Consider the following 25,097-nt stretch of genomic DNA (forward strand, 5'->3'; position numbering starts at 1 on the left):
TCATTAGACAAGCTTATTAAAAATTTAAGATATGACATTTTCAATCTCCTAATTTACTAAAAAAATTTTATGCAAATTTAAAAGATAAAATAATCTCAATTGAATATCTATTCCTTTTAACAAAAAGTTTGGGTTGCTATTGAATAATGTAAAATAAAATGGAAAAGAAAATAAAGAAGAAAAAACTAAAAACTAGACCAAAAAAATAAAAGTTAACTACCAGTCTTCTACTATGCTGCTTGTCCAACAACCTCCAATTATTCAAAATTGAGGTAAAGTCAAAACAATCTAAAAATTTGAGGGGGGTTTTGTGTAATTTTACTAATCAAATCATGACTGATTTGTTCTTGTTAAGATAATGATAGCCTTCGTCTATTATTTTTTCCCAAATCTGTTCACTCCCCCAATTCTCAGACCCCATCTGCACAGGTTTTATCAAGTTTTGTTATTGAATCTTTGCTTAAATTTCAATCAAATCGTTTGTGGGTTTTGAATTTTGTGAGCAGGGGGTCTGAGGAGAAATTATCATCTGGGGTTGCCTTTTCATCAAGGTAGGATCAAATGGATGATGGTGATGAGTTGCTGCCTTGGGAAGGTCAGAAATCAGACAGTGAAGAAGAGGACAAGTCGTCAGCCTACTCATCCTGCGGTGAATCGGAGTTTGAGAGGTATTGCTAATTCAGCTATGGGAACTCCCAGTGTTTCTGGTTCTTCAGTTTATGAGTTTGCTGATTCTGAATTTGGGTCTTTGAAAAGTTTCAAACTTGGGGGTGAAAATAGAAATTTAAAGAATCTTGGTGTTGGCATGAAATTATCATGTTTTAGTAGTGATCCTGGTACTGCTAGTAGTAGTAGTCATTCAAGAAATGGATTTTTTGATGGGAAAAAGAGAAGTGACGAAGAACATTTCGATGGGTTTTTGGGGATGAGTGAGGGGATGGATTTATATGAAGATTCTGATGTTTTAGTGAATAACAATGAGGTTGGCTTGGTGGGAAATGATGAAATGGGGATTATGGGAAATCAAGATTCTTGGGGAAATCAGGGTATTCATGAAGATGTCAATAGAGTAAGTAATGATGGGAATTTGATTAGATTAGGGGTTAGTCGTGGTTCAAGTGGAGACATTGGAGAGGGTTCAGAGGTGGTAAATGGTAATCAGGAAGAGGAGTTTAGGTCAAGTAGAGGTGTTGAATTAGTGGATGGTTGCTTGGAAGGGTCAGGTTCAACATCTAAGTCAGAATCATATGGAGGGCATGACGGGAGATGCTCTGATGAAGATGAGAGCTCATCAAGGTATGAGCATTCTGAAGGTGAGGATTCTATGTCTGGTGGTGGTTCAGATGGTGGGACAAAGGCTGATTTGTACAGCATGAACAATGTACAATATTCAAGTAGAGAAGGAATTAGTAAAAACGAAAATGAATTGTTTATGACTTCAGCAGTAGCCTTTGGATCAGATGATTGGGATGATTTTATGCAAGAAACTCGGGGAAATGTTGTGAATACCATGGTACACGATGGATATCGTGATGAGAAACAACAGATTGCTGGTAATGAAATTGATTATTTGGATTCAGCTTCTGCTAATAGCACTGGACATTTTGTCTCTGGTTATAGAGAGCAGGAGGAAGAGGTGGTAGATATTCCAAGAACCAACCATCAGATATATGATAATGGTGAATCATCAGAGTCTGTGAATGCTTCATCTTCACACACTTCAGATATGAAATTTGATAAAGCAGAGCAAGGAGATGGGAAAGGCGTTTCTGATGAAGATTACCAAATCAGTTGTGCTAATGGATTAGATCAGGGTTCTCTAACAAAAGAGAACCCTCGAGGTATAACCTTGGGTATGCAGAACCCTGAAATGGAAGAAGTGCATCAATGTGCAAACAAAGGGGAAGTAACTAGCAATCTTGATGATTTTGTTTTGGAGCAAGTGAAGTTGGAGGAAAGAAACTTAGTTTGTGACCCTCTATCTCATAATGTGGATAATCAATCCTTTTCACTTTCAAGAAAAAATACTGAGGATAGAAAGGACAAAGGTTTTATGGAGAATAACACGTGCTCATCATCATTGCCGGCTGAGAATGAAACGAATGGGTTCATGGAGAATCCACCTGTTTTATTCAATCACTTTGAAGATCACTTTTCAGCAGTTAAGGTCTGTTGTTATTCTCTTTCCTATATCAATCATAAATTTGAGACTGTTTGAGGCTTACTGTGTTTGCACTGTATTTTATCCCTTTATGGGCATCCATTGGTGATTGGAAGCATGTTAAATGTATAGACGTGTTCAATAGTTATTGAATGCGGACAATCATTTAGTAACAAATTAAGTAATATTAGCTTTTGCATGCATCATCAATCAGTGTTTCTCTCCTCGGCCCATAATGGTGCTTCTCTACATATCTGGAAATTTACGCATCATGAACAAACTAAATATTCCATGAAGTAAGTTTTCCCCATACCTAGTTATGTGGTTGTATAAGAAGGAACTAGGGGCAGTTGCTTTTCTCAAGTATTTACTTCTCGATTGCTTGAACTGCCCTTTGTCTGTTCATGTGGGAAAGGGAAGTTCTGCTGGATTCTGTTTGAACGGAAGGTTGGAAATTTAGCGTTCTTGTGAACTGTTCAAGGAGTAAAGTGGCTAGGTCTGTATTGTCTATTTACTCTATGTACTGTAAATGTGTTGTTTATAGGCCAATGCTTAATGTAGATTTAATTTGGTTGCTGAGATTGCACAACTTGTTATTTGATCATAGTGGTTTCTTAAGCTTTTGTAAAATTGCAAAATGCAAATTGGAGTTTCTGAGAGGCATGAGACATCTGGATGATTTACTTGCATTATCTTTTTCCTCTTGGTAGTTGTGTTCTCAAGGGGGCTGGAATCTGGAGTATAGATCTGCTTTTCTTCTGCTAGTGCAGGCTGCCTATTTCATTCTAGAGTCTAGATTGTCATCTTCTTCTTTTGGGATGGGATTTAGTGGCTTTCCTATCTTTGTACAAGATGACTCATTTCTTTTTTCTTCTCTCTAATGTGATGCAGAGAGGAAATTGTAAAGAATTCTATGATGAGATGGTTCATGATATGGAAGAAATATTACTTGATACAGGCAAGTCTCATGGTGCTCAATTAACTCAGGGTAGGACTGCATTTCAACCCCAGATACCTGTACCCTCAAGAGATGGTGGCTCTACTGCTTCCACTTCTGGTACAGATGATGCCTACCCTCTGATTCATCTTCCTCTGAGGATTGATGGTTTAGAGGTTGTAGGTGCCCGGCAGAAGCAAGGTGATGTTTCATTTAGTGAAAGATTGGTTGGTGTGAAAAAATACACGGTCTATATTATAAGAGCGTGGAATGGAGAAGAAACCTGGGAAGTTGAGCGCCGATATCGTGATTTCTATGCTCTCTACCACCAATTAAAGAAGCTCTTTGCTGATCAAGGCTTGATTCTTCCTCCTCCTTGGTCCTCTGTTGATCGAGAATCTAGAAAGATTTTTGGTAATGCTTCTCCAGATGTCATTGCTGAGAGAAGTGTTCTGATCCAGGAGTGTTTACAATCTGTTATCGACTTCAATATTTCCTCCAGCACTCTCAATCCTCTGATACGCTTCTTAGACCCATCAAAAGCCATTCCTAGTTCTCCTTTAAATGCTACACCCTTATCACAATCACAACTGCCTGCCAAAGGCAGTGATTTAGAGAATGCTTCCATGCTGGGGAGCACTATATCTCTTGTAGTTCAAGTCTGGCCTCACAAGTCTGTAAAACAGATGCTAGATGCTCAACATAATATCTGTGCTGGTTGCCACAAGAATTTCGATGAGGGAAAAAATCGGATGAAGGAACTTGTACAGACGCTTGGATGGGGCAAACCCCGACTTTGTGAGTACAGTGGGCAGTTATTCTGCTCATCATGCCATAGTAATGACACGGCTGTCTTGCCTGCCAGAGTTCTGCATCTGTGGGACTTTGCTGAATACCCAGTTTCACAGCTTGCAAAATCTTATCTGGATTCTATCCTTGACAAGGTAATTGGAAAATCTTCAAATTCTTTTGTTTGGAATAAAACAGAATGTTTGGATTGTTTTATTGATGTAACACTGGGTCTCCCTCCCTCCCTCCCTCTCTCTCTCTCTCTCTCTCTGTGACATACATTTGCTAAAAGGGCCACACCTTGATTTCTATATGTTTAGATAGCAGACTACTAGTTTGCTAGTTCTGACACATGGAAAGAAATTATTTGATGAAAAATAGAAGGGCAATTCTTGCTTCAGAAGACATCAGAATAAAAAGACTCTTTGTAGCTATAGATGCAGGATTGTATCAATAGTTGTATTTTTGGTCTTCAGTTAGGAAAATTTCTGGTGAATAATCAATCATAACAATTTGTGTAACTTAGCAGGAGGGAATTGCTCCCCTTTGCTTGATTGAGTACAAGTTTTGAACTTTGCAATTTTTTGTGGTAGCATCTCACACCATTCAGGAATCAGGATCCAGGTTGAAATTAAGGCTAGTGCTTGTGGTGCGTGTAGGAGCTTTAGAAATAAATGAATAATTTGCTTCCACTGCCATATTGATATTTGATATGTTTATTAGAATGGATTCACACTTAATACTTATTTTCCTCCTTGCAGCCAATGCTTTGTGTCAGTGCAGTTAACCCGTTCCTATTCTCGAGAGTCCCTGCTTTGCAACATGTAACAAACGTTAGAAAAAAGATAGGAGCTATGCTTCCATATGTTCGGTGCCCATTCCGTGGGTCCATTAATAAAGGTCTTGGATCTCGTAGATATCTTCTTGAAAGTAATGACTTCTTTGCACTTAGAGATCTCATTGATCTCTCCAAGGGCATGTTTGCAGGTTAGCATTATAAGACAAATTTGTTATGTCTTTTGATTTCTAAATAGATATGTAGGGTCAGGCATGCAGTCTTGGTAAATTATACATAAGTCGTGATATCTTTTCAGTAACTCTGTATCATTCTGCTGAATAATAGCCTCCCTCTAAATTGTGCTCAGACAATCACATGGCTCCAACTGATTAGGATTCAGTCCGTTGTTTTCCATGTTTTCTCTCCAGCTCCTCTTGCCTCATCCCATGCAGCTTTACATAGGCTGCAGACTTGAATTAAGTTGTGCTACCTTTGTTTCCCTATTTTGGATTTAGAATCTCGTTATCCCTTCAGTACTTTGATATTGTTTTGTTAAACTGTCCCAGAGAATCAATTGGTTGAAGCCCACTTGTGGCCAAGGGATTGTCATGTGTGCAATATCGTTTAGGTCAAACTAACTAGTTGCCTAGGTATTGTTGTGTGTCATAAAGAACTAGCTCATAGTCAGCCATGTTATTGTTTGTAGTAGTATATGGATTATCTCTATTTAATTGTTTCTTGTTTCTTATGATATTTGATGTGCTTCTTACAGCATTACCAGTGATTGTAGAAACAGTTTCAAAAAAAATCCAGGAACACATCATAGAACAATGCCTCATTTGCTGTGACTCGGGAATACCTTGTAATGCTCGGCAAGCTTGTAATGATCCATCATCTCTCATTTTTCCTTTTCAGGTATGTGCATAGTCTTATTTTGCTTTTCTGCATCTATGTTGATACCTTCCTTTTGTCTGGCCCTTGTCACCACACCGAAGACATGATCTTCATCTAGAGGGATTAAGGCAGCGGACGACAATCCAACTCAGAATCTGCATAATTCTCTCAGGGCAGTTTTGAGAATACCAAGACCGATCTTGCTATGAAATTGCTTGTCACATAATTATCTTTTTTGACTGTTAATATTCTTTTTCTTCATGAAAGCTCAGTGCTGCCAAGTTTGTTGCTGAGCAATCTTGATTTGCCCCACTTCTAACAAATCTGAAGAATGTAATCAAATAAGTGTACATATGTATATCTGTTTGTGTGCATGTCTTTGCTAATGTGTAAATTTTGACATTTCGTTATACAGGGTGGAGAGGTTGAGAGATGCAGATCTTGTGACTCTGTTTTCCACAGCCATTGCTTCAGAAGAATAGAGACTTGTCCTTGTGGTGCACGTCTTAAGCCTGAGGAGGCCAAGGGAATCACAGCTGGGATAAGGCGCGGTTTTGTCAGTGACATGTTTCGCACTTTAAAGTCAGCAGATGCAAGTGATGGATTTCTTTCTGGATTATTCTCGAAGGCAACGCCACAGATGTCCCAGGGACATAAAGAGGGTCCTAAAGACAAAAATACTGTCATCTTAATGGGTTCATTGCCAAGCACCTCTTTGTGAATTCTTGCATTGTATTTCTAGACGTTCTTGGTATCACCTCTAAAACCCTTACACCTAGAGTATTCTTGTACCTTTGTATATATATTAGCCAGACCTGGCCAGACTTTGGTCTCAAAATGTTGTTGCACGTTTTCTGTATCCTTATTCTTGAGCCTCTTTGTATTCTTTGGAACGCTATACTAAATAACAATAATGATTCTTTTTTTTTTTTCCTTTACATAGGATTTGCAGCAAAATGTCTTATCTTCAACTTTGATGTTCTTTTCTAGAGAGTAAAGATGAGGCATTGTAATATTGTTATGGGATAGAGGGTTACTAATTTTCGTGGATTGATATGTAACTTTCAGAAATGACATTTTGTAAACCATGTGAAGTATGAATTGGAAATCTTCCTTTTGAACATTTGTTGACCGAAGAATATTCAGCAGGTCTTTGTATGAAAAGTAGATGTTACATGTACTTTGGATATTGGAATATCCAATTAAGTGCATAGGTAATAGTTATTGTCATCTTGCAACATGCTTGACAACTAATCCTTCTGGCTATTGCAGTTTCAACTTTGGTAGCAATTACCTTTTTTTGCCTATTTCAACTTTCTTTGGTAGCTCAGCCTAAGATTAAAACTTGCTCACTGCAGTTTCAGCGCTTTAGCCCATTAACTTATTTGGCAGAATTCTAAAAAAACCTGTTTAAATGGTTTGCCAAGCACAGAACTATGAACGAATTGTAATTAATTATTCGTTGAATTTATTATTCTGTCCAACAATATTTGACGGGCATCGCCATGTTGATCAGGAGAACATTGTACTAATGGCCCCTAACATTTGTTTTATTCTCCAATTGGTTCTCTCGTGCAATTTGAAGCTTTTCAAATCATTTCTGGATTGTTCACAGAAACGCAAAAAGGGTCAGAGTGAATGAATAGAAGTGATATGATCCAAATGCAATGCATACAATTCTGCTGCTATCATTTGAACTCTTTACTCAACAAACAATGAGCAGCTTTGAGTGTATATAGCAGCAGGCACAAGAAACAAAAAGCTCAATCAAAAGTACAACTGTTTTCAGTTCAAATAATTGGTTTCAGCCATTTGTTACAAGGGATTATTCCATAATATTCTGCTTTTACGCCAGTCAAGTTGAACTTTGCTTTTAAGTTATACAAGGTTTGGAATTGTCGCCCCATTAATGCAGTTTTGTCCAATTGATTACCTAAGTTCTAAATACTAAATGCTCATTAGCCTTGAGAAATAAATGATTCTTCTTGGTACTATAATTAGGGACAAGATCATGAGGAATGCACATGAGAAGTTGGAAGCCAAGAAAGGCAAAGATGAACTTTGATAACTATGTAGAGAATCATCATGTGAAGAAGTATATCAAATGCTGTGGTTCAGATTTCTTTTTCCAGATTCTAGTAGTCATTATTTTAATGTTGTTTTCTGGATTGATGAATGGCCTTACATTGGGGTACATGTCTATGGATCTAGTTGATCTTGAAGTTCTTGTGAAGTCTGGTGTATCCAAGAGTCGTCTCTACGCCAGTATGTTCATTTCGACCCCTCTTGTTTCTGCCACCGAAATCCACTTTGTAGATGATGTCCTTTTTCCTTAATTTGTTTGCTGCTCCACAAATACCATGTCGAATTATTGATTTCGAATCCAATTTTTATTTCTTTGATGACTACTGTTTGACTTGTAACCCGAAATACCTGACTATATATGCGTAATTTTGAACTTCTGATTGTTCAGCTGATTGTTTGATTATCTAGCTGAAAAACACTGACAAAGGCCATCACAGCATTAAGTGCTAGACAGGGAAAATCGACAAACGCTCCATTCCTTTTTGTCTTTTTTAGCCATTTTTCCACACATGGAGTTAGCAAGATAAAAAGAAATGAAAGTCGTTCATTTTTTCTCTTCAGGAGGCTAAAATTATTGAGCACATCAGCCTAAGAAGGTATATAGTGCAGAGGGACAAATGGAAAGTTTATAAACTGATGCAAAAATCTAGCTTATAAACTCCTTAGTTCTATGATTGAGTAGGGAGTTTAAAAAGCTTATTATTGCAATTTCTTATTAACAATTTCTTAGGCATTTCTTGATCATTGAAGTGCTTGTTTTATACATGGTGCCTAAACACTCTTACAGGAAGGATATTGTCTCTTGTCAAGAGACGCCATCTGTTGCTCTGCACACTTTTAATCAGCAAAGCCTTTGCTGTGGAGGTATGGCATAAATATATATTGGATGCACACACTAAATTGGTGCAGCTACATAGCCTCATATTTGTACTCTTTTCTTCTTTTTTCCCCCAACGTGCCAAGACTTGAAGCAAGTTGATTAAATTCAATTTTTCAGGCACTTCCTATTTTGCTTCATCATTTGGTCCCAGAAACAGCTACAATACTTATTTCTTCAGCACTAATACTTATTTTTAGTGAGGTAAGTTCCTCTCTGGATTCCGGATAGCACCGACTTATATTGAACCTGATAAATTGTCAGAAAGATAAAAATTTAGTATTCCAGAACTTGATAGAATACTTTAATAGGTGTTTGATATATTACCCTTTGTCTTTCTTCTGCTTCTTCTCCCTCTCCTGCAGTGAAGATAAGGGAATAAAAGCTAAGGTAGGGCCAAAAGAGGCCAATACACAAAGTACTTGGAGTGCAAATCCTTAATAACAAATTAGTATATCATTCATTGTTCTGATTTAAAAGGACATTTCATATGCAGATTATACCACATTCTGTGTGTTCCAAGCATGGTTTGGTGGCCGGTGCAGCTATGGCTCCTGCTGTCCATTTACTTGTCTGGATTTGCTTTCCTGCTGCATATCCTATCAGCAAGGTTCCCTAGTTGTCCTAATTTCATGTGTGTCTTTCCAGTGAACCTCCTAATTTAAGTCATAACTGAAGTGTTAAATTTACTCCTCGATATATAGTTTTCGACTACCAACTTATAGTGAAATATCTGTGTCAGCTATTAGACTTTCTGCTAGGAAGAGGGCGTATTGCGCTGTATCGTCGGGCTGAGTTGAAAACACTGGTTGACTTGCATGGAAATCAGGTACTGCTTATTCCTGATTCAACAGGATTCTTTTGTTTTATATTGTGGCAATGCTGTAATCTACATATGTAGAGGAAATCATGAGTGGATACCACCTTTTGTCTCCTGCTTTGTCGTCCAAATTGTATGGATCCAAAACCATGCTCAAGAAAGTTTCCTCATTTCGGAATGAAATAGGCTGGGAAAGGTGGTGACTTATCACATCATGAGGTATCAATTATCAAAGGCGCACTTGAACTCACTGAAAAAACAGCCCAAGATGCAATGACACCTGCATCTGAAATTTTTTCAATTGACATCAACGCAAAACTTGACAGGTAGGACCAATATTTCGACTCATAAGTTGCAACCTGTATTAAAAAAAAAAGATTTTTTTTAAAGCCTTAGTAGAGATGTTTAACATTTTAACTGTGCAAGCAGGGATTTGTTAAACTTGATCCTTGTAAAGGGACATAGCAGGGTGCCAGTATACCATGACCATCCAAGCCATATCATAGGACTTATTCTGGTAATATGCTACTGCAACTTCTTTGGTTTTTTGTTTCCCTTTTTGTCTTTGTCATTGTAAAATAGTAATGTTCCCCAAGTTCTGCTTCTTTCCTTCTTCTTTGGGTGTCTGCTAGACTTTGTAGTTTCCTACTCTTTGTAATAGCTTGTCCTTGATACTGACAATGATGAATGTTGGATATTCTGACCTTTGAATACTCCAGGTACTCTAGCAACAGGAATCTTGTAGAATTGTTTTCCTTTTTACTGATACACCTCATATTTACCATGGAATACTCTGTAAAACAATGCCTGAATGATGAAAGTTACAAGCATGGTTCAACATTGGTCTGGACCGTTCCACATCGGTCTCGGCATATCGATCGCGGTTTCGGCGAGATGCAATTTTTTGAAATATTTAATATCCTAAAAATTGTAAAAAAAATGATAAAAAATAATTAAAAAATTAGCAAAAATAATAAATATTCGAACTGATTTGAGATGGCTCGGGATGAATCGGGGTGACTTGGCCTTTTTTATTCGTCTTGGAGATGTCTCGGACGAGTTCTCGGTGATTCATTATCTCAAAATCATCTCGTCCCGGTATCGGTTCGGGAAGCCCTTCCGGTGACGACTCGGCTGATTCGTCTTAGTCTCGCCGAGTCTTTGAACCATTACAAGTAGTATTTGAGAAAGTCAACTAGTTTTATTGGTGTCCAATTTCATCGATTTTGGTCCTGAAATATCAATACTAAAAAGTACATATAGTTGAAATTTTACATTTCCAAATCCGATGCTTCTCATTTTCTAGTTTGATGAGCAAGAGTTCCTCACTGTCATCCATTAATCATGTTCTACTCGAGGTTAAGATAATACTATAGAATGTGCAAATCTGGAGATCTTTCTTTTGTGCTTGTTGTTCATATGATAAATGTAAACTGCAGGTGAAAAACTTACTTACTATGAATCCAGCAGAGGAAGTAACAGTAAAGAACATCACGATCCGCTCTATTCCAAGGTATCTGCATCATTCAATTGAGCTCATAAAATGTTCGACTAAATGAATTAGAAAGAAATTTTTTGTAATATATTTTTGAAAAGAGAAACTTCAAACTCTGTTTACACTGTATTTGTGAGCCCAATAAATGCAGCAAAAAAATAATAATAATAAGATAAAAAGGAAGCTACTAACTTGTATTGTCTGATTTGATCATCCATTGTATCTGATATTCTGATGGTCCTTATAATGCTTTTCTACCCTCTCCTTCCTGTACTTGTGTTTGATCCTCACACAGAATGACTGTGCACTGATGATTTGTCCAAGCACAGCAGAAAATTTTCATACACACTGCATTTGGATTTCATATAATTTGGATTTATGTTCCTTGAACAGATGTTTTAGGTTCCAGTGCTGATTTCTACAGACATAACAAAGATTTGAATTCCATAGACGTTAGATTCGAAATTCAAATAGGGGAAGGAATACATACTGCTTTCCCTCATTGGCATAACTTAGTTGTATGAAGTAGTTATTTCAACGTACATTTGGAGCTGATCATCTAGATGAGTGCTGTCATGGTGTATCTGAATTTCATCCATCAACTTCTTCAATGATATTCTTTGACTAATGATTCATACTACATGCGTATTTGCCACGTTATGGGATAAAGTTTAATCATTGACCTGCTAGGGTGCCAGAAACAATGCTGTTAGTTGAATTATTGAATCAGTTTCAGAGAGGGCTAAGCCACATGGCTGTAGTCACTAGACCACAAACTGGGAAGTTCGAGAAGCCGGCTTTTAGACCCCCTGATAATGGTTAGTCCCACCTGCATGTTAGAAGCTGCATTCACTTCTTTCTTAAAGATCTTGAATTGAAAGAGATTTCATCTTCAGAAAGAGAAATAAGGTTGGAAGCTCATGGTCAAAGCCTTCTGGGGGAAAGAAGCTTCAAAAGATCACTGAGGATGCTGAAGACTCTGCCTGGAAATGACAATGTTTCCAGAAGAAGAAACTCAAGGAGTAGGAGATGGTCTGGAGAATCACACCCAGAGATCTTGAATATAAGTGATAACCCTCTTTTGACAGTCCCTCAAGAAGAGGAAGTCGTTGGTATAATTACCATGGAAGATGTCATTGAGGAGTTACTGAAAGTAAGGATTGGTTTTTTTTCCCCACTATTTTAATATATTATTGTTCTACTCATCTCTGAAGAAACATATCCCTTGTATACTGACGTTCAGGAGGACATCTATGATGAAATGGATCATCATGGCTCATCTCGCTCCGGTTTCGGCAGCTCCTCACAAAGGATTTTAAACGATCAGGAAGCAAGATATGGGAGCACTGAATTTAGTGATAGAAGTACAATCAAATTACTTCCCTAGTTTACTAATACAACCGAAATCTTCTTGATTCTTGGTACACAAAAATTAGTGAGTAAGAAGCAAAGAAAACTATAGAGTCTATGCTGATTTCTTGAGTTGGTACACAAAGAAAAGTGAGTAAGAAGAAAAGATGACTATAATCTATGCTGCTGGAAAACATAAGTGTTTTTCATTTTTGGCACGGAAGCATGGCAGAGAGAAGGAATGGAATAGGACTCCCCTGGGGAGCAGATGCATCATGAAATGAAGTAGCCATCGAGCAAAACTTTTCGAAGTAGGAGTAATTCATGTTTTGTATATGGTCATATATTGCAGCATAGGACTTGTCCTCAAGATTCAATTTTCCTGTACTCCACACAAAAAGAAGGGATGAAATTTTGCAAAACTTGATGCATCTCATATTTTCTTATTTGCAATCTCAGTTCATGCTTGACTTTGTCCATAGAAGTGAAGCCACATATCTCTCAAGCCTCAAAATTTTGCTTCTATTTTGGTTGTAACTTCGATTATCATGTAAAGCTAGAGCACTGTTAGAAATTTATAGTCCTTTAGTTAGAAAAAGTCTACTTATTCAACACTGCCATGTATAAATTCCAGAAAACAAAAGGAAAAAGAAAAAAAAAACTTCTGGAATCTGTTGTTCTATGATTGATAGCAATCCCCATATGACCTTGTAATTAAGATCTGAAACTTTTGCTTTCTCCTATCAGAAATTTTCAATCAAATTTCATATTACATTAATTTCCAACTTGCCAGGAGAAGTTCAGCTTGATATCATGCAACCATCTGTGGTGAGGAGTAGTCTGACTGATATTTCTAAGCTGAAGTGATGTAAGTTGTATTTTACTCTGGAATCCTAAGAAGCTTGAGCAGCAAAAGTAATTGATCAGCTTAAACATATCTGCACGGATTAACCACAGTCCACATGATGAAGTGAAATTCTTGTCAAGGCCGTGACCTGGTTTCCTGTCCCTAGTGTTCGCTCTAATCAGAGTTATGGAAATGCAGTTTACCAAAATAGTATTTGTTAATGGTTGCCAAAGCAGCACCGATGACTAAGTCTCTGCACAATCTGTGTTTAGAGATGCATTTTTGTAGTTGTCTGCCATTTGATGACTGCTGAACTAAGAGAGCTTGCTTTTCCTATCGCTTCTGGAGTCAATTTTGCAGAGTGTATACTGCAAGAACTGTGCCGAGTATTATGACGTACAATAATGTTTCTAAAAAAACTCTGGGTGCAAGAGCTGTTATCCTCTTCAATCACTCTGGGTGCTCACTCTAATGATTGCTGAACTGTTTTGCATCCTGACACGAGCTGATCCGAGAACTCTGTTGTTACTTAAAGCTACCCATAACTGACTTAGCTGTTCATTTATGTTGTTATAGTGCTCTGGAAGGGGTGCACGCGAACCAAGTCGAGTCGAGTTTCGACCTAATCAAGTTGAGTTTTAATATAATTTTACGAGCTCGAAATAAATTTGAATCAAACACGAGCTTGAGCTCGAGATTAAAAAAATAAAAAAATAAAAAAAATAAAAATTTTATTTTGAAAAATGAATAAAATAATAATTTTTCTTAATAAATAATAAAATATTAGAAATATATATGTAATTTTACTATTAAAATAAAAAATATATATATCTATATATATATAATCTAGTTCGAGTCGGCTCGCGAGCTAACGAGCTTAGTATTTTTTATCTCGAATTCGAACTTGAGTTCGATTTGGTCAACTCGAACTCGGACTCGAGCCTCTTGCGAGAGGTTCAATTCATTTGCAGTCCTATCTGGAATAATGCTTTTAGAGTTTTAGAAATGAGATTTTAGTTAAAGACAGTTTCTGCAGGCTTGCCTAATAATCAACAGCATTACCTTGTAGGAGACAAAGATCATCAAGAAAGTACACAAACTATATCTGAAAATAGGGCAATCTGTACTTATGGAAATTATTATGTATTTCTCTACCATCTGTGTACAGTTACATGTCTGTTAGCACTGGAAAACGGTTGCATGAACAAGATTTTGCTCTACTTGCTTTACTAGATTTTGTGTGCTGCAAACCAAAATTTAATGCAGCACCCCCCCTTATGGTCTCTTGCACCTACTGTAACAGTATGCTGTATTTCTGTAACACCTTCAAAATCTGATCTTCAAAATAACCTTGGTTGTCATGGATAGCATTCTTGATTTCCTGTTTAGCAAGTATGTTCAAGGGAGAAAACCAACTTTTTCCTTCTGGAGCTGAGTTTGGCTTCAAGACTGGATTCAGCACGCATTACCGAGCACATTGATAAGACCGCGGGAACCATTTTGACAGAAGAAAGTGTTTCAGCTTAATTACCAGAACAAAAAGACCATAACATGGTATGTGCAGCAATGCCACAGATGAGTACCTGAAATATCCATTTTGAGACATACAACTCATTGGTTAGTCTAAGAAGCAGAATGTAGGTGATCAAAAATGATAATTTTCGTTGTCAATACACAGGTAATTCAGACCTACTGCTTGATCCTTGGTCATTAACATGAAATATTAAAGTTAAAGAAATATCATGCAAGTCCTCAAAGGTATCTCATCTGAACAACGATCTGAAAACATACAGCTAGGCTCTGCATTGTATCAGAGCACCAGAACCAGGGAAAGGGCATTGAAAGAGAAAAGGAGAGGAAAATATAGGTGAATCTTTCCTACTTCATTCTGATGGCTTTTAAAAGAGTACAAAGGACCAAAACTTTGTACTTCTAATTGGATCTTAAAGATTGAAGGTAAAACATATCTGAATACCAAGACAAGTTATGGATCAAACTCAAAAATCGATCACTACATACAAATTTTTTCTTTCTTGACTAATAATTGAAGAAAAGACCTCTCCTCTAGACCAACTTATAATGACCATCTCAATCTTCATATAGGAGTTTTGCGAGGATACGTACCACAGCGGAGCATATGGAGATGATAAATCAAGGAATGGATAGGGCCACCTGTTTCAGAAATTATGTTATTTATGATACCAGAAACGTGAACAAGCGTTTATATGAAACGAAGATGGAAGAAAGAGACTAGCTTACCAAAGTGAAACACAAGCATGAACAATCCATTGAAAAATGACATAAACAACTGTCCATAGGACAAAGTATGCAATTCGGAACCAAGGGAACCGCTGAAAATGAAGTAACAGAATAGAGTAAGTCGCGACTCATGATAAGAACTAGGAAATGAATATTAAAGCAGCAAGATAGCCCTCACCAAGCAGTTTAATGCAGTCTCACCAAGCAGAAAAACAGCATTGATTGAGTGCATATTTATAATCAACTGCAAAATGAAAGTTCCACAATCAGTTAGAAAAAGAAAAGTAAGTTTGAGAAGCTAGGAACAGAATTTCTTGGATACACCATACATTGGAACTTTGATGATTTTCCCATTGCAGACTGTTGCAGACACCTTGTCTATGTAACAAACTTATAAGTGCATGAATTTCATATACTAGTTGGGGTAATTTTGAGCATATCGTAGGGTACAAGCTGCATAAAAGCTGGCTCCTTAGAACCTATGGATGTTAGAGCCAGGCACATGCACAGAGTTTGCCCTTTATACCATAGTCTTAGAAAGCAAAATCCTAGTTAAGCTGAGAGCAGAAAAGTCCACTCATATAAAGCAAAATTCTCAAGTTCCAGAAGGTTTCTGCTGAAACACAGTTCGTCAAGGATCATTTGGTATGATTTATCAAACTTTGATACGAAAACATTTCCATGTGGTAGCATGCGTAAGGTTGCGTAAACACTGAGCATTATGATGCTTATTACAATCTCATTCAAATGAAAACTGAAAGAACTTCAAGCTGTTATGATACTTACAAAATTCAGTCTGTAATCTTTGATGGCAAGAAACGGTACAATTATGAACCAAAACACGCAATCCGTCAGCAATACAGCTCCAGCATTCATCTAGAAAACAGTAATAGCTTATTTGTCAAAATTTGGTACACAAAATTAAACAAAGATTTACAATTTTTGAATGTGCTTATTATCTTAATTGAAAACGTAATACTGCTCTCACTTCTTAGGAAATATCACTAGCTGCATCTGTCCATACCTGGAAAATGATCTGAAACACATAACCCCAAAAACTAGCAATCTTCCGATCATGTAGTTGCTCACTAGGGTCAAAGCCTTTTGCACCATTGGACACATTTGAGTTTTCTGCAGCATTTCTGGAGGTTCCATCAGCACCATGCTCAGTATCAACCCTCTCATCATCATATCGAGCACCGATTCTATTGTGATATTGGTAACATCCATACATGGAGAGCACAGATCCAAGCTACAACATATCAATTTTCATAAGAAAGGGTACAAGATAAAAATGCTTACTAACAGAGGTTCCATTGACTTACCGCAAAATAGAAAGTAACCAATGTAAAGGTCCACCTGCCAATCACCCAATAGCAAAATTAGATGCATTTTCCATGCCAACGAATGTTCACAACAAAAGGGAGTAGGAGGTAGCAAATCCAGCGGATAACACATCTGCAATTCATAAAGGAGGTATTTGCCCTGATTTTCCATTATGTGCCAAAATTAATATCTCCACCAAAGCATTTGTCTAAGCCTGAACCTTGATTTTAGATAGCTCAGAAGAAACAGAAAAGGAAATTCAGGGAACTTACTGTGTATAGTATAAAAAAATGCCTCCTCCATCAACGGCAACATTTAGGATCAGCATTAATACTAGCACAATAAAAGCAACAATTCTGTATCCCAGCAGCCAAGCAGGATGTATGCTTCTGAGGCAGGGCCTCCAAACTTCATCTTCATACAAAACTCCGGCTGAATCTTTGAGTCTTTCCTTACTTCTACTTTTCGAATTGCGCAAACATTCATACTTGGAAATAAGAATTGATGCTAAAACCAACGAGATTAATAACCAAATGGAACAAAGCAACACCCTCCAGTTAAGCCAGTAACTTGGGGTTGTTGTGTCCCCAGTCATGATTGGCTCCCAAGAATTCTTTGAAGGTCCTGTTAAAAAATTCATGCTGTTAAATATCCAACTCGTCTAATTCTCTGCTTCAATCTTCAGCAACACAATAGCTGAATATTGCCAGTTCTCAGCTTTGGTTTGGTTCCAAATTAAATTTGGAAAAGGATGATAAACCAAAATGGGAACAAAAATCCCAAAGAACAGGTTTTGGAACCAAAGAATAAACAAATTTCTAAGAAATTTCCTTCTGTATGAAACAAAAATTGTATTCAAGGCAAAAAAGAAAAAGGGCTAAGTTTTCCCAGTGTATCAAAAGATAACTTGGGATGATGAATAATTTAACAGAAACAATTCCTATAGAGAATTTGGGAACTGATAATGAATCCAAAAGCTAGACAACACAAATAGAGTTTCAACTATCTTCTGTGAAATGCAGGCTTTTCAGTACAAGAACTTGAGACTTGTAACAGAAGTGTGTGGTATAGGACTTTAAAAACAAAGTCCATGAAAGCACAAAATGCTGTACTTAAATACTTGAATCAAAAACTACAAAAGAAGTGAATGATTTGTGGAAATCCTAAGCATTGAATATTGCCAGCTAGAACCAATGAAGGGAAGATGATGGTATGAAAACTGAGCAACATTCATGGCAGGAAGCAAGCAGAGATTCCAAACTTTCACTGTGCATTTCCAGAGAAAGATAAATGCGCAGCATAATTTACACAGAAAGATACACACATACAAAAATATTTGAAAACATAAAGATGGAAAAAGGGAAGGGTATTGTTATTAATTGCAAGCAAAGAAAAGTAGGGGAATACTTACAGGGAAAAGCAAGATATGTGGAGGGAGGAGATGCTTTGCTTCTTTGCTTTATAAGAAAATAATCAAACAAAGGGAAAACAGGGGCATATAAAGGGCGGTGTTCTGTTCTGTTCTTGGAGCATAAGCTTCTTTTTTGTTTATCCCCATATGATCATCTCACAATAAAGGACTAGTCTAGTCTATATCTCCTGTCACAATCTCTATATAGCATAAAGTCCCATGCAAATATTAAACAATTAATTGTTTTTCAAGAATTGAAGGTATTGTCACCTTTTCTTGTATAGTGTAACAGTGCAGCTGCCCCGTTTAATTCTTTTGTGGATTTTGATATTCCTCAAACAGTGGAATATGGGATTGGGACCCATCTCTGTTTACATGGATTTTGTGTTGGATTGCTTTGAGTTTCTTTTTGAACATTTAAATAACTTGTTCTGAACTCACAATAAAGGCATAAAGGTCTGTACAAGGACGTCTCTATGAAATAATTATAGCTACCCCCCATTTGGCATAAAGATCAAGATTAGTCCACCAATCAAAGCCATATTTTAACTCTTCACATTGTCCAGATCTTCAATCCTATGGTAAAATTTTGCATATTGCAGTAATTATATCGAATCTAACTTGTACTAGAGCTTCCAAAAATTAGCTCAGTCCACCATAATAACTCAGGAATTAAAGAATTATACAATCATGTACTACATGCAGCATTGACTTTTACAACTCAAGTACATATTATTGTACAAGTTCTTTGTAATAATCTCAAAATGATCATTTTATTTAAGTATACATTTGTTTTTCGCTATATAGGCATTCATTTTTTTCCTACATGAGTACCCAAGAACTTAGAATAAAGTAAAACAATATAAAGTACCAATGTTCACTATTATCTACCCATATATTATTTATTAAACTTTCCGTACGTAACTACCACTACGACGAACACACACGCCCCACTCTTTTAGCCAAACAAAACTGTCGATGAGACAATAACTACCAATAACTTTTTATTAAAAAAAAAAAAGGAAAAACACAACAATTCTTTCATCCGTATTTCTTAAACAAAAGTCCCAACAACTATTAAAAAATTTAAAATATTTTAAAAAAAATTTCTTTTTAAATTTGCACATGCATAGGATGTGACATTCCCGTCAGTTGATATGATAATTTATTTGTAAGTAAAACACACAATCACATTTTTTTGTCTCCTATCACCTATTATTCATCGCATGCTACATGCCTTACCTTAATGAGGCAAACCAGGAGGGGCAAGGAACAAGAAAGATCGGAATTTAGGGTGAGAACACCAATTGTCACATATATACATTGCGTACACGTTTTATCCTTAGTTCGGTGCTAAAAAAATTCCCAAGTTTGAAGAGGTGACTCGTTATCACACTCGTATACTCTTTGCGGAAAGGTCTTGATCTATGTCGGTGTAGGTGGGACCTCATGTTCGTGGGGACCCTGGTCAACAGAATTAACAGAAAACCTCTTCTTTTTTTTTTTTCCTTTCTTTGTATTTTTTTTTTAAATTTATTTATCACTACTTTTCCTCTTGAAGTTATTTCTTTGGGAAATCGTGTTATGTCCACCTTGGACCTCCCCCACTTTTTGTGGTCTTCAAAATGTAGTCAAGTTTGATTTTGACTAGAAATCGGAAAAACTATCCCCAATGATTACTCTTGTTGAATTCACTCGCAACACATTCTCAGATCAGAAAAATTTTCCCCAATGTTTGCTCCTATGGGATTCACAACACACATTTCCATTCCTTTATAAATGTATTCCCAAAATGTTTCATTTATATTTTGAGATAGAAAAGGTTGAAAAATGTCTCATTTGGATTGTTATTTTTCTTCAGAAAAATTTTTACGCTTTCCGTAAATTAATTTTCTAATTATCTTTTTTCCTTATATATATATATCAAATCATTACAATATATTTTTCTATAAAAACTTCAAAAAATAGCCATCTTCAATTTTACAACATTATTGTGTTTCTACTTTTTGGGATTTTTTTTATAAGCATAAATGTTTTTGACGATTGACTACTACTTCATCACTTTTTTTTTTTTTTTGGGATTGATTTGGTACTTCCTAAATCTGAAACAATCTGTTAAGGACTTTCTAAAATACACCGACATTGTTGATATTGACCATTTGGGGCTAAAATCATGTCTAGGTCCCCCATGTCTACTTTCAACTGTAGGATTGCAACTTTAAAGATGTTCTTCAAATAATCATGAAACCTAGGGTAAAATGTTTCAAGTATTTCTCAAGCAATTTTTTGAGATTGCTAAAGTTTAAATATCATTACTGTAGTAGGATCAGTCCAAAGTTCAAATACATACTATGATATAAACTAATTATTCAGACTAGTCTTAATTAATGAAATGGTGAGTCTAATTTAATTTAAGGGCAAGGTTAGGGCTCAATCCACAATTCATCAATATGCTAATTCACAATTAGAGGCGCTGATTAGTCTGTAAAGTGTGATGTTTACATATGTGTATGCATTTGTCTGCGCGGTTTTTTTTTTTTTTTTTTTTTTTATTTTGGTTAGCAAACTTGGAAATGAAATCTGTACTCTAAGAATAAGTTTTTTTTTTTACAATGTGCGGGTAAAATAAAATAATTTTTTGCCTATCGTATTAGGATAAACCTATTTTACACTGACGAACGCCACTATAAAGGGCTTTAATTGCATGACATACCCTTTATTTCCTATCTATTTGAAATTTGACCAACCAAACTAGACAATTAGAGCGACAATAAATCTTATATTCATCTTTTCACAGGAAGAGGAATCATTCTTATATCTCAATGTCTCGTTAGAGCAGACGATGACAATTGATGATTTATGTCTCATGAAGGCTGTACCAAGCATTAGAATCTCCTCAGCAAAACAGAAAAGGAAACAATACAAAGAAGATTCGGTACATGTGATGATCCAAAGTTAAAGCAATTGGCTTAGGCAGTAGTAGCTTTTTGCGTGGTCATATGCTACATTACTAGTGGATGAATTCAATCAAACACCCCGTGATTAGATGGGCCAAAGGACCCTGCATTTTGGAATCTTAGGGTGCCAACACACGTATAGCAAATTGTTCCTTTTTCAAGAAGTAAAATTAATTATTCCATAAGTAAACATTGAAAGATGGATTGACGCCATGCCAACACTGAATAGGACAGGACATTCTCCAACATAGGGGCAACAAAATAATGATTCATCAATTATAATCTTGAGATTTTGGGTTCTTTTATTAGAGATACAGATAATGCTGCCTTTGTGTAAAAGGGTTCTTTCGTTTTGTTCCAATGATTAGTATTTCTTAGCTAATTTTTTTTTTCATTATCACACAAGGAAAAATTGGATAATTATTTTTTTTAAGGTTTAGGGCTTAGGCTGTTTTTATTCCATTCACATGTACGTAATATGTCACAAAATGGACTTGGCAAATTTGTCTAAGTCTAGACATTGAGTTCAAGATGACAATTCATGGACTAATTATTGCAGCTTTTACATCCTATATGATTACCAGTTATTAATAAAAAGTAGCCCTTGAGTTATTTTTGGTCTTTTAAAACATGAAGAGGAAAAACAATTTTTTTTTCAAAATTTGATGCAAAATTTCAAGATTGACTTATTTTTCAGATTCATAGTCCAATGTACAATAAATGCAAGTGAACGAAATTTGTAGAATTAACCCTTCCATTTAAAAAAAAAGGGATTTCATAAAGGTGGTCCAAGAAGAGAGAAAAAGATCACTAGAATGCTTAAAAGAGGAAAAAGAAGAAGAAGAGGAAAAATAAAAGAGAGAAGAAGAAGAATTACCTTTCATTGCTAGAAACTTAATCTCCAGGATCCAAAGTTAGCTACTGGAAAGCACCCGGTAAAGCAACTCCGTGTTCTTATGCCAAAACCACAATCATGGAGTAACTACTATTACAGAGAAAAGATAAAATCATGTAGTAACTACTAGTAAGTACAGAGAAAAGGTAAAAGATTATTAAGCGATATTTTTTACTGATAGTGAAAAATCAGGGAATAGATTAAAGGACATTCTTTTCGCCTAGCAAAGTAATTATTAATTTGCCACAAGAACGAAGAATAGTGCATGTTTTTACCCTATCAAAAGCACCTCCAGTTCAGTTGCTTTTTTTTGCAAGAATAGCACTGATTACTGTTTGAATGTGCAGTTAAAAAGGTGAGTGTGGAATGTATAATAAAAAGGTGAGTCGAAAACGTGTTTACATGATATTCCAACAATTTTTTTGAATAATGTGAATTTACTGAAGTGCAAATGGTGTTACTCCTAATGAAGACTAAAAGGAAAAAGGACCTTTAAAAACATCAACAAGACCAAAGTCTACTAAGATTTTCCTTTTATTTCACTCAAAATCCACTCATCATTGTCACAGCATAGTATATGCTCAATTACATACAGATTTGGACAGATATTGCTTCCTACAAATTAATCTTTAGAATGAAAAAAAAAAAGTTAAAAGTGCCTAAAAGCATAGAGAGTAGACAGAAGAAGAAGGGCATACCTCTTATTCGAGGAGATACTTGAGTTGATGATCAATCCCAATTCAGCTCCTGAAAGACATGAGAAGATGTTAAGAGGCTTTTAAAGTCAAGCTTGGAGGTTGTAATGGGCACCTCATTTATGGTTCATTCCTTCTGTGCTGATAACTGTCCAGCCCAGAGAGCTGTTCATGTGGGATGCTGAACTAGTAGTTGCAGGGCAATAGGCTTTCTTTCCGGTCTTTCTTTCGTGAAAATTACAAATAGTAAATAGGTAGGAAGAGAAATCTGACAAGTACAAAGATGTTAAAAACTTCTCTGCATGAATACACATCTCTCCCCAAAGAAAGCAATTAAAAACAGAAAGAAAAGATGTCAATCAAAATTTGATGGCTAGATTGGACTATATCTAGTCTCGTGTGACTTGAATAAGAAAAATTCCTTTGTAAAGAACCAAACAGATGTAGGGAACAGGAAATTAATTTAGAATAAGAATCATGACGGATGAGAAACCCGAAAGCTTAATGAGCTATAAAACATCAATCAGTATCTAAACTTAATTTGCTTTCATTAGATTCAGAAACTTTTATCTAAGTTAAATTATTTGAATCGGTTGAAAAGTTAAGATCGTACCTAAATGAAGAAAATCAAACGTACAATATAAAGTGACCAAGAAAGAAAAAGAGTACGTCCGGAATATGACAAGACGCTAAAACACAATACATTCGGCTTTTTTTGAAGAAAGAAGAAAGAAAAACATCAGAGAAGAAAAAAGTTTTTAGGAACTAATGAAAATGTTATATTAAAATAGATGTTTATGTAAAGTTTGTATACATGAGGGTGAGGAAAAACAGTACTGAAGGTGATGAAGTCTATTTGTGACTGCTGAAAGGTCCGATCACAAGACTAATTCTCAAAAGACAATTTGTCAAACTTTTCTTTTTTTCTTGGAGAAAGAATATACTGAAACTCCAAAATAAGGAGTTGTTAATTTTAATCGAACTTAAAGCTAATTTTCTAGCAACTCTACATAGTTTGAAAGCAAAATCAATAATGTAACAATTTTATGCTTCAAAGTTGAACCATTTTCACAAGCATGTTCCTTCTTCAAATTCTCCATAGAGTGGTGAAGTGATTTGCAGCAAGACGGATTCTCACTAAACTAATAATTCCACTTGAAATCACTGAAGTCTTAAGAATCAAATCCTGTTTTTATAGCATAGCTAATGGATCTCATGTAAAGTTGCCATTGCAATTCAACCAAAACCAAATGAAGTTGCCATGGATCTCATGCTAGCGGATTGGGCTAAATGAATATATGCATTTGCTTAGTTGATCCTTTCCTTTGCTGGCGTTTTTGGTGTTTTGGAGGAGGGGGGGGGGGGGGGGGGGAACTATAAGAATTTTTGTTAAGATCAGCAATGTAGATTTACATAGTAAAGCAAAGCCTATACTAGATACAAGTAGATCAGCAAAAACACTTCTGGGACAGGCCCCATTCGAGAGCTAATTTCCAAGGTTACTGTGTTAGTGGAATCTTCCACCAAGCTACTACCACATGTTGTATCTCATCCACAATGGACCTCATAATACTGACAGCTGAAGTTGCCTGAGCTCTGAAGAAAAATCTTTCAATAAATAATAAACTTTGCACCCCTAAATCAATTGTCATTCCATTTTTTAAGTGATCCACCCTAAAAAAAAAAAAAAATTGGTTTTTTAGGTTCCTGTTTCATCTGTGATCAAGAATAGTTAAAAGTTTGAGGTTCCTAATGTTAATAAGACAAAAATGTAGTTTTAGTTCCTAATGTTTAGCTTTGCAGTTTTATTCCTTAAAGTTTAGGTAAAAATAAATCTGGTCTCCAATATTTAGCACAGGTATAATTTTAGTTCCTAAAACCTTGACAAGAACAAATTTGGTTCCCAATGTCTGCAATTTAAAGTAAATTGAGGACAATTACTAACAAAATTAGTTCCCAATGTGTTGCTTAAATTGAATTTAAAAATAGAGAAATACAACATTAAGGAATAGTAACACATGTGCTAACTAATTAACATTAAAAAAAGATAAAAATAAAATTTATTAAACTATGAAATTGAAATCCGTCACAGCATCTAATTCATTGATATTGAACTCATTTGCACTCTCTATACCCACTGCCTCCAAATAGAAAATCTAACACTCAATTTTTTAGTACGGTACAACGAATTTCTTTTTTTTTTTTTTAATGATTTCTTGGTTAAAATTAGCTATTTGTTATTATGTGAGTTATTTTTATTATTCAAAGTTAGTGCTCTCCTGATTTTTTTAAAAAAAATTAATTTAACAAATACATGACTGCACATGGCTGATTCCATTAGTAATTGAGAAAATTCATCAATTGTCTTAAATCTACTTCAAATAGGAAACATTAGTGACCAAATCTGTTTTTGCTAAAACTTTAAGGATTATAATCACACCAGATGCCAAATACTGGGGACCAAATTTGTTTTTGTCAAAACTTTAAGAACAAAAATTACACAGTGCCAAATTTTGAAGAC

The 25,097-nt window shown here is 35.8% G+C and overlaps 3 protein-coding genes across 4 annotated transcripts; 2 read left to right on the forward strand and 1 right to left on the reverse strand.

Annotated features, from left to right (window-relative positions):
• The first annotated feature begins 255 nt into the window (after nt 1-255).
• LOC113742393 (uncharacterized) lies at nt 256-6,497 on the forward strand. Its single transcript, XM_027270231.2, has 5 exons — nt 256-2,167; nt 3,053-4,042; nt 4,649-4,874; nt 5,438-5,580; nt 5,975-6,497. The coding sequence occupies exons 1-5, from the start codon at nt 566-568 to the stop codon at nt 6,278-6,280; spliced, it is 3,267 nt and encodes a 1,088-aa protein (XP_027126032.1). The 5' UTR covers nt 256-565; the 3' UTR covers nt 6,281-6,497.
• A 1,001-nt stretch (nt 6,498-7,498) lies between these two features.
• On the forward strand, nt 7,499-12,964 carry LOC113740777 (DUF21 domain-containing protein At2g14520). Its single transcript, XM_027268301.2, has 11 exons — nt 7,499-7,824; nt 8,432-8,508; nt 8,642-8,725; nt 9,018-9,131; nt 9,264-9,350; nt 9,528-9,667; nt 9,771-9,858; nt 10,781-10,854; nt 11,527-11,654; nt 11,733-11,989; nt 12,080-12,964. Exons 1-11 carry the CDS (start codon nt 7,578-7,580, stop codon nt 12,221-12,223), a joined length of 1,440 nt encoding a protein of 479 aa, XP_027124102.2. The 5' UTR covers nt 7,499-7,577; the 3' UTR covers nt 12,224-12,964.
• Nucleotides 12,965-14,135: 1,171 nt separating this feature from the next.
• On the reverse strand, nt 14,136-22,629 carry LOC113741813 (uncharacterized). 2 transcript variants are annotated; one of them, XM_072047665.1, is made up of 10 exons: nt 22,580-22,629; nt 21,864-21,968; nt 16,891-17,242; nt 16,618-16,651; nt 16,317-16,544; nt 16,079-16,168; nt 15,471-15,536; nt 15,293-15,384; nt 15,158-15,205; nt 14,136-14,616 (listed from the first exon to the last, which is right to left on the reverse strand). In XM_072047665.1, exons 2-10 carry the CDS (start codon nt 21,868-21,870, stop codon nt 14,499-14,501), a joined length of 1,035 nt encoding a protein of 344 aa, XP_071903766.1. In that variant the 5' UTR covers nt 21,871-21,968; nt 22,580-22,629; the 3' UTR covers nt 14,136-14,498. The 2 variants fall into 2 exon arrangements, with proteins under 2 accessions (XP_071903766.1, XP_027125256.2); XM_027269455.2 differs by having other exon boundaries at nt 21,864-21,971.
• Nucleotides 22,630-25,097: the final 2,468 nt, after the last annotated feature.

Source organism: Coffea arabica, chromosome 4e (assembly GCF_036785885.1).
Source record: "Coffea arabica cultivar ET-39 chromosome 4e, Coffea Arabica ET-39 HiFi, whole genome shotgun sequence".
NCBI classification, from domain to species: domain Eukaryota; kingdom Viridiplantae; phylum Streptophyta; class Magnoliopsida; order Gentianales; family Rubiaceae; genus Coffea; species Coffea arabica.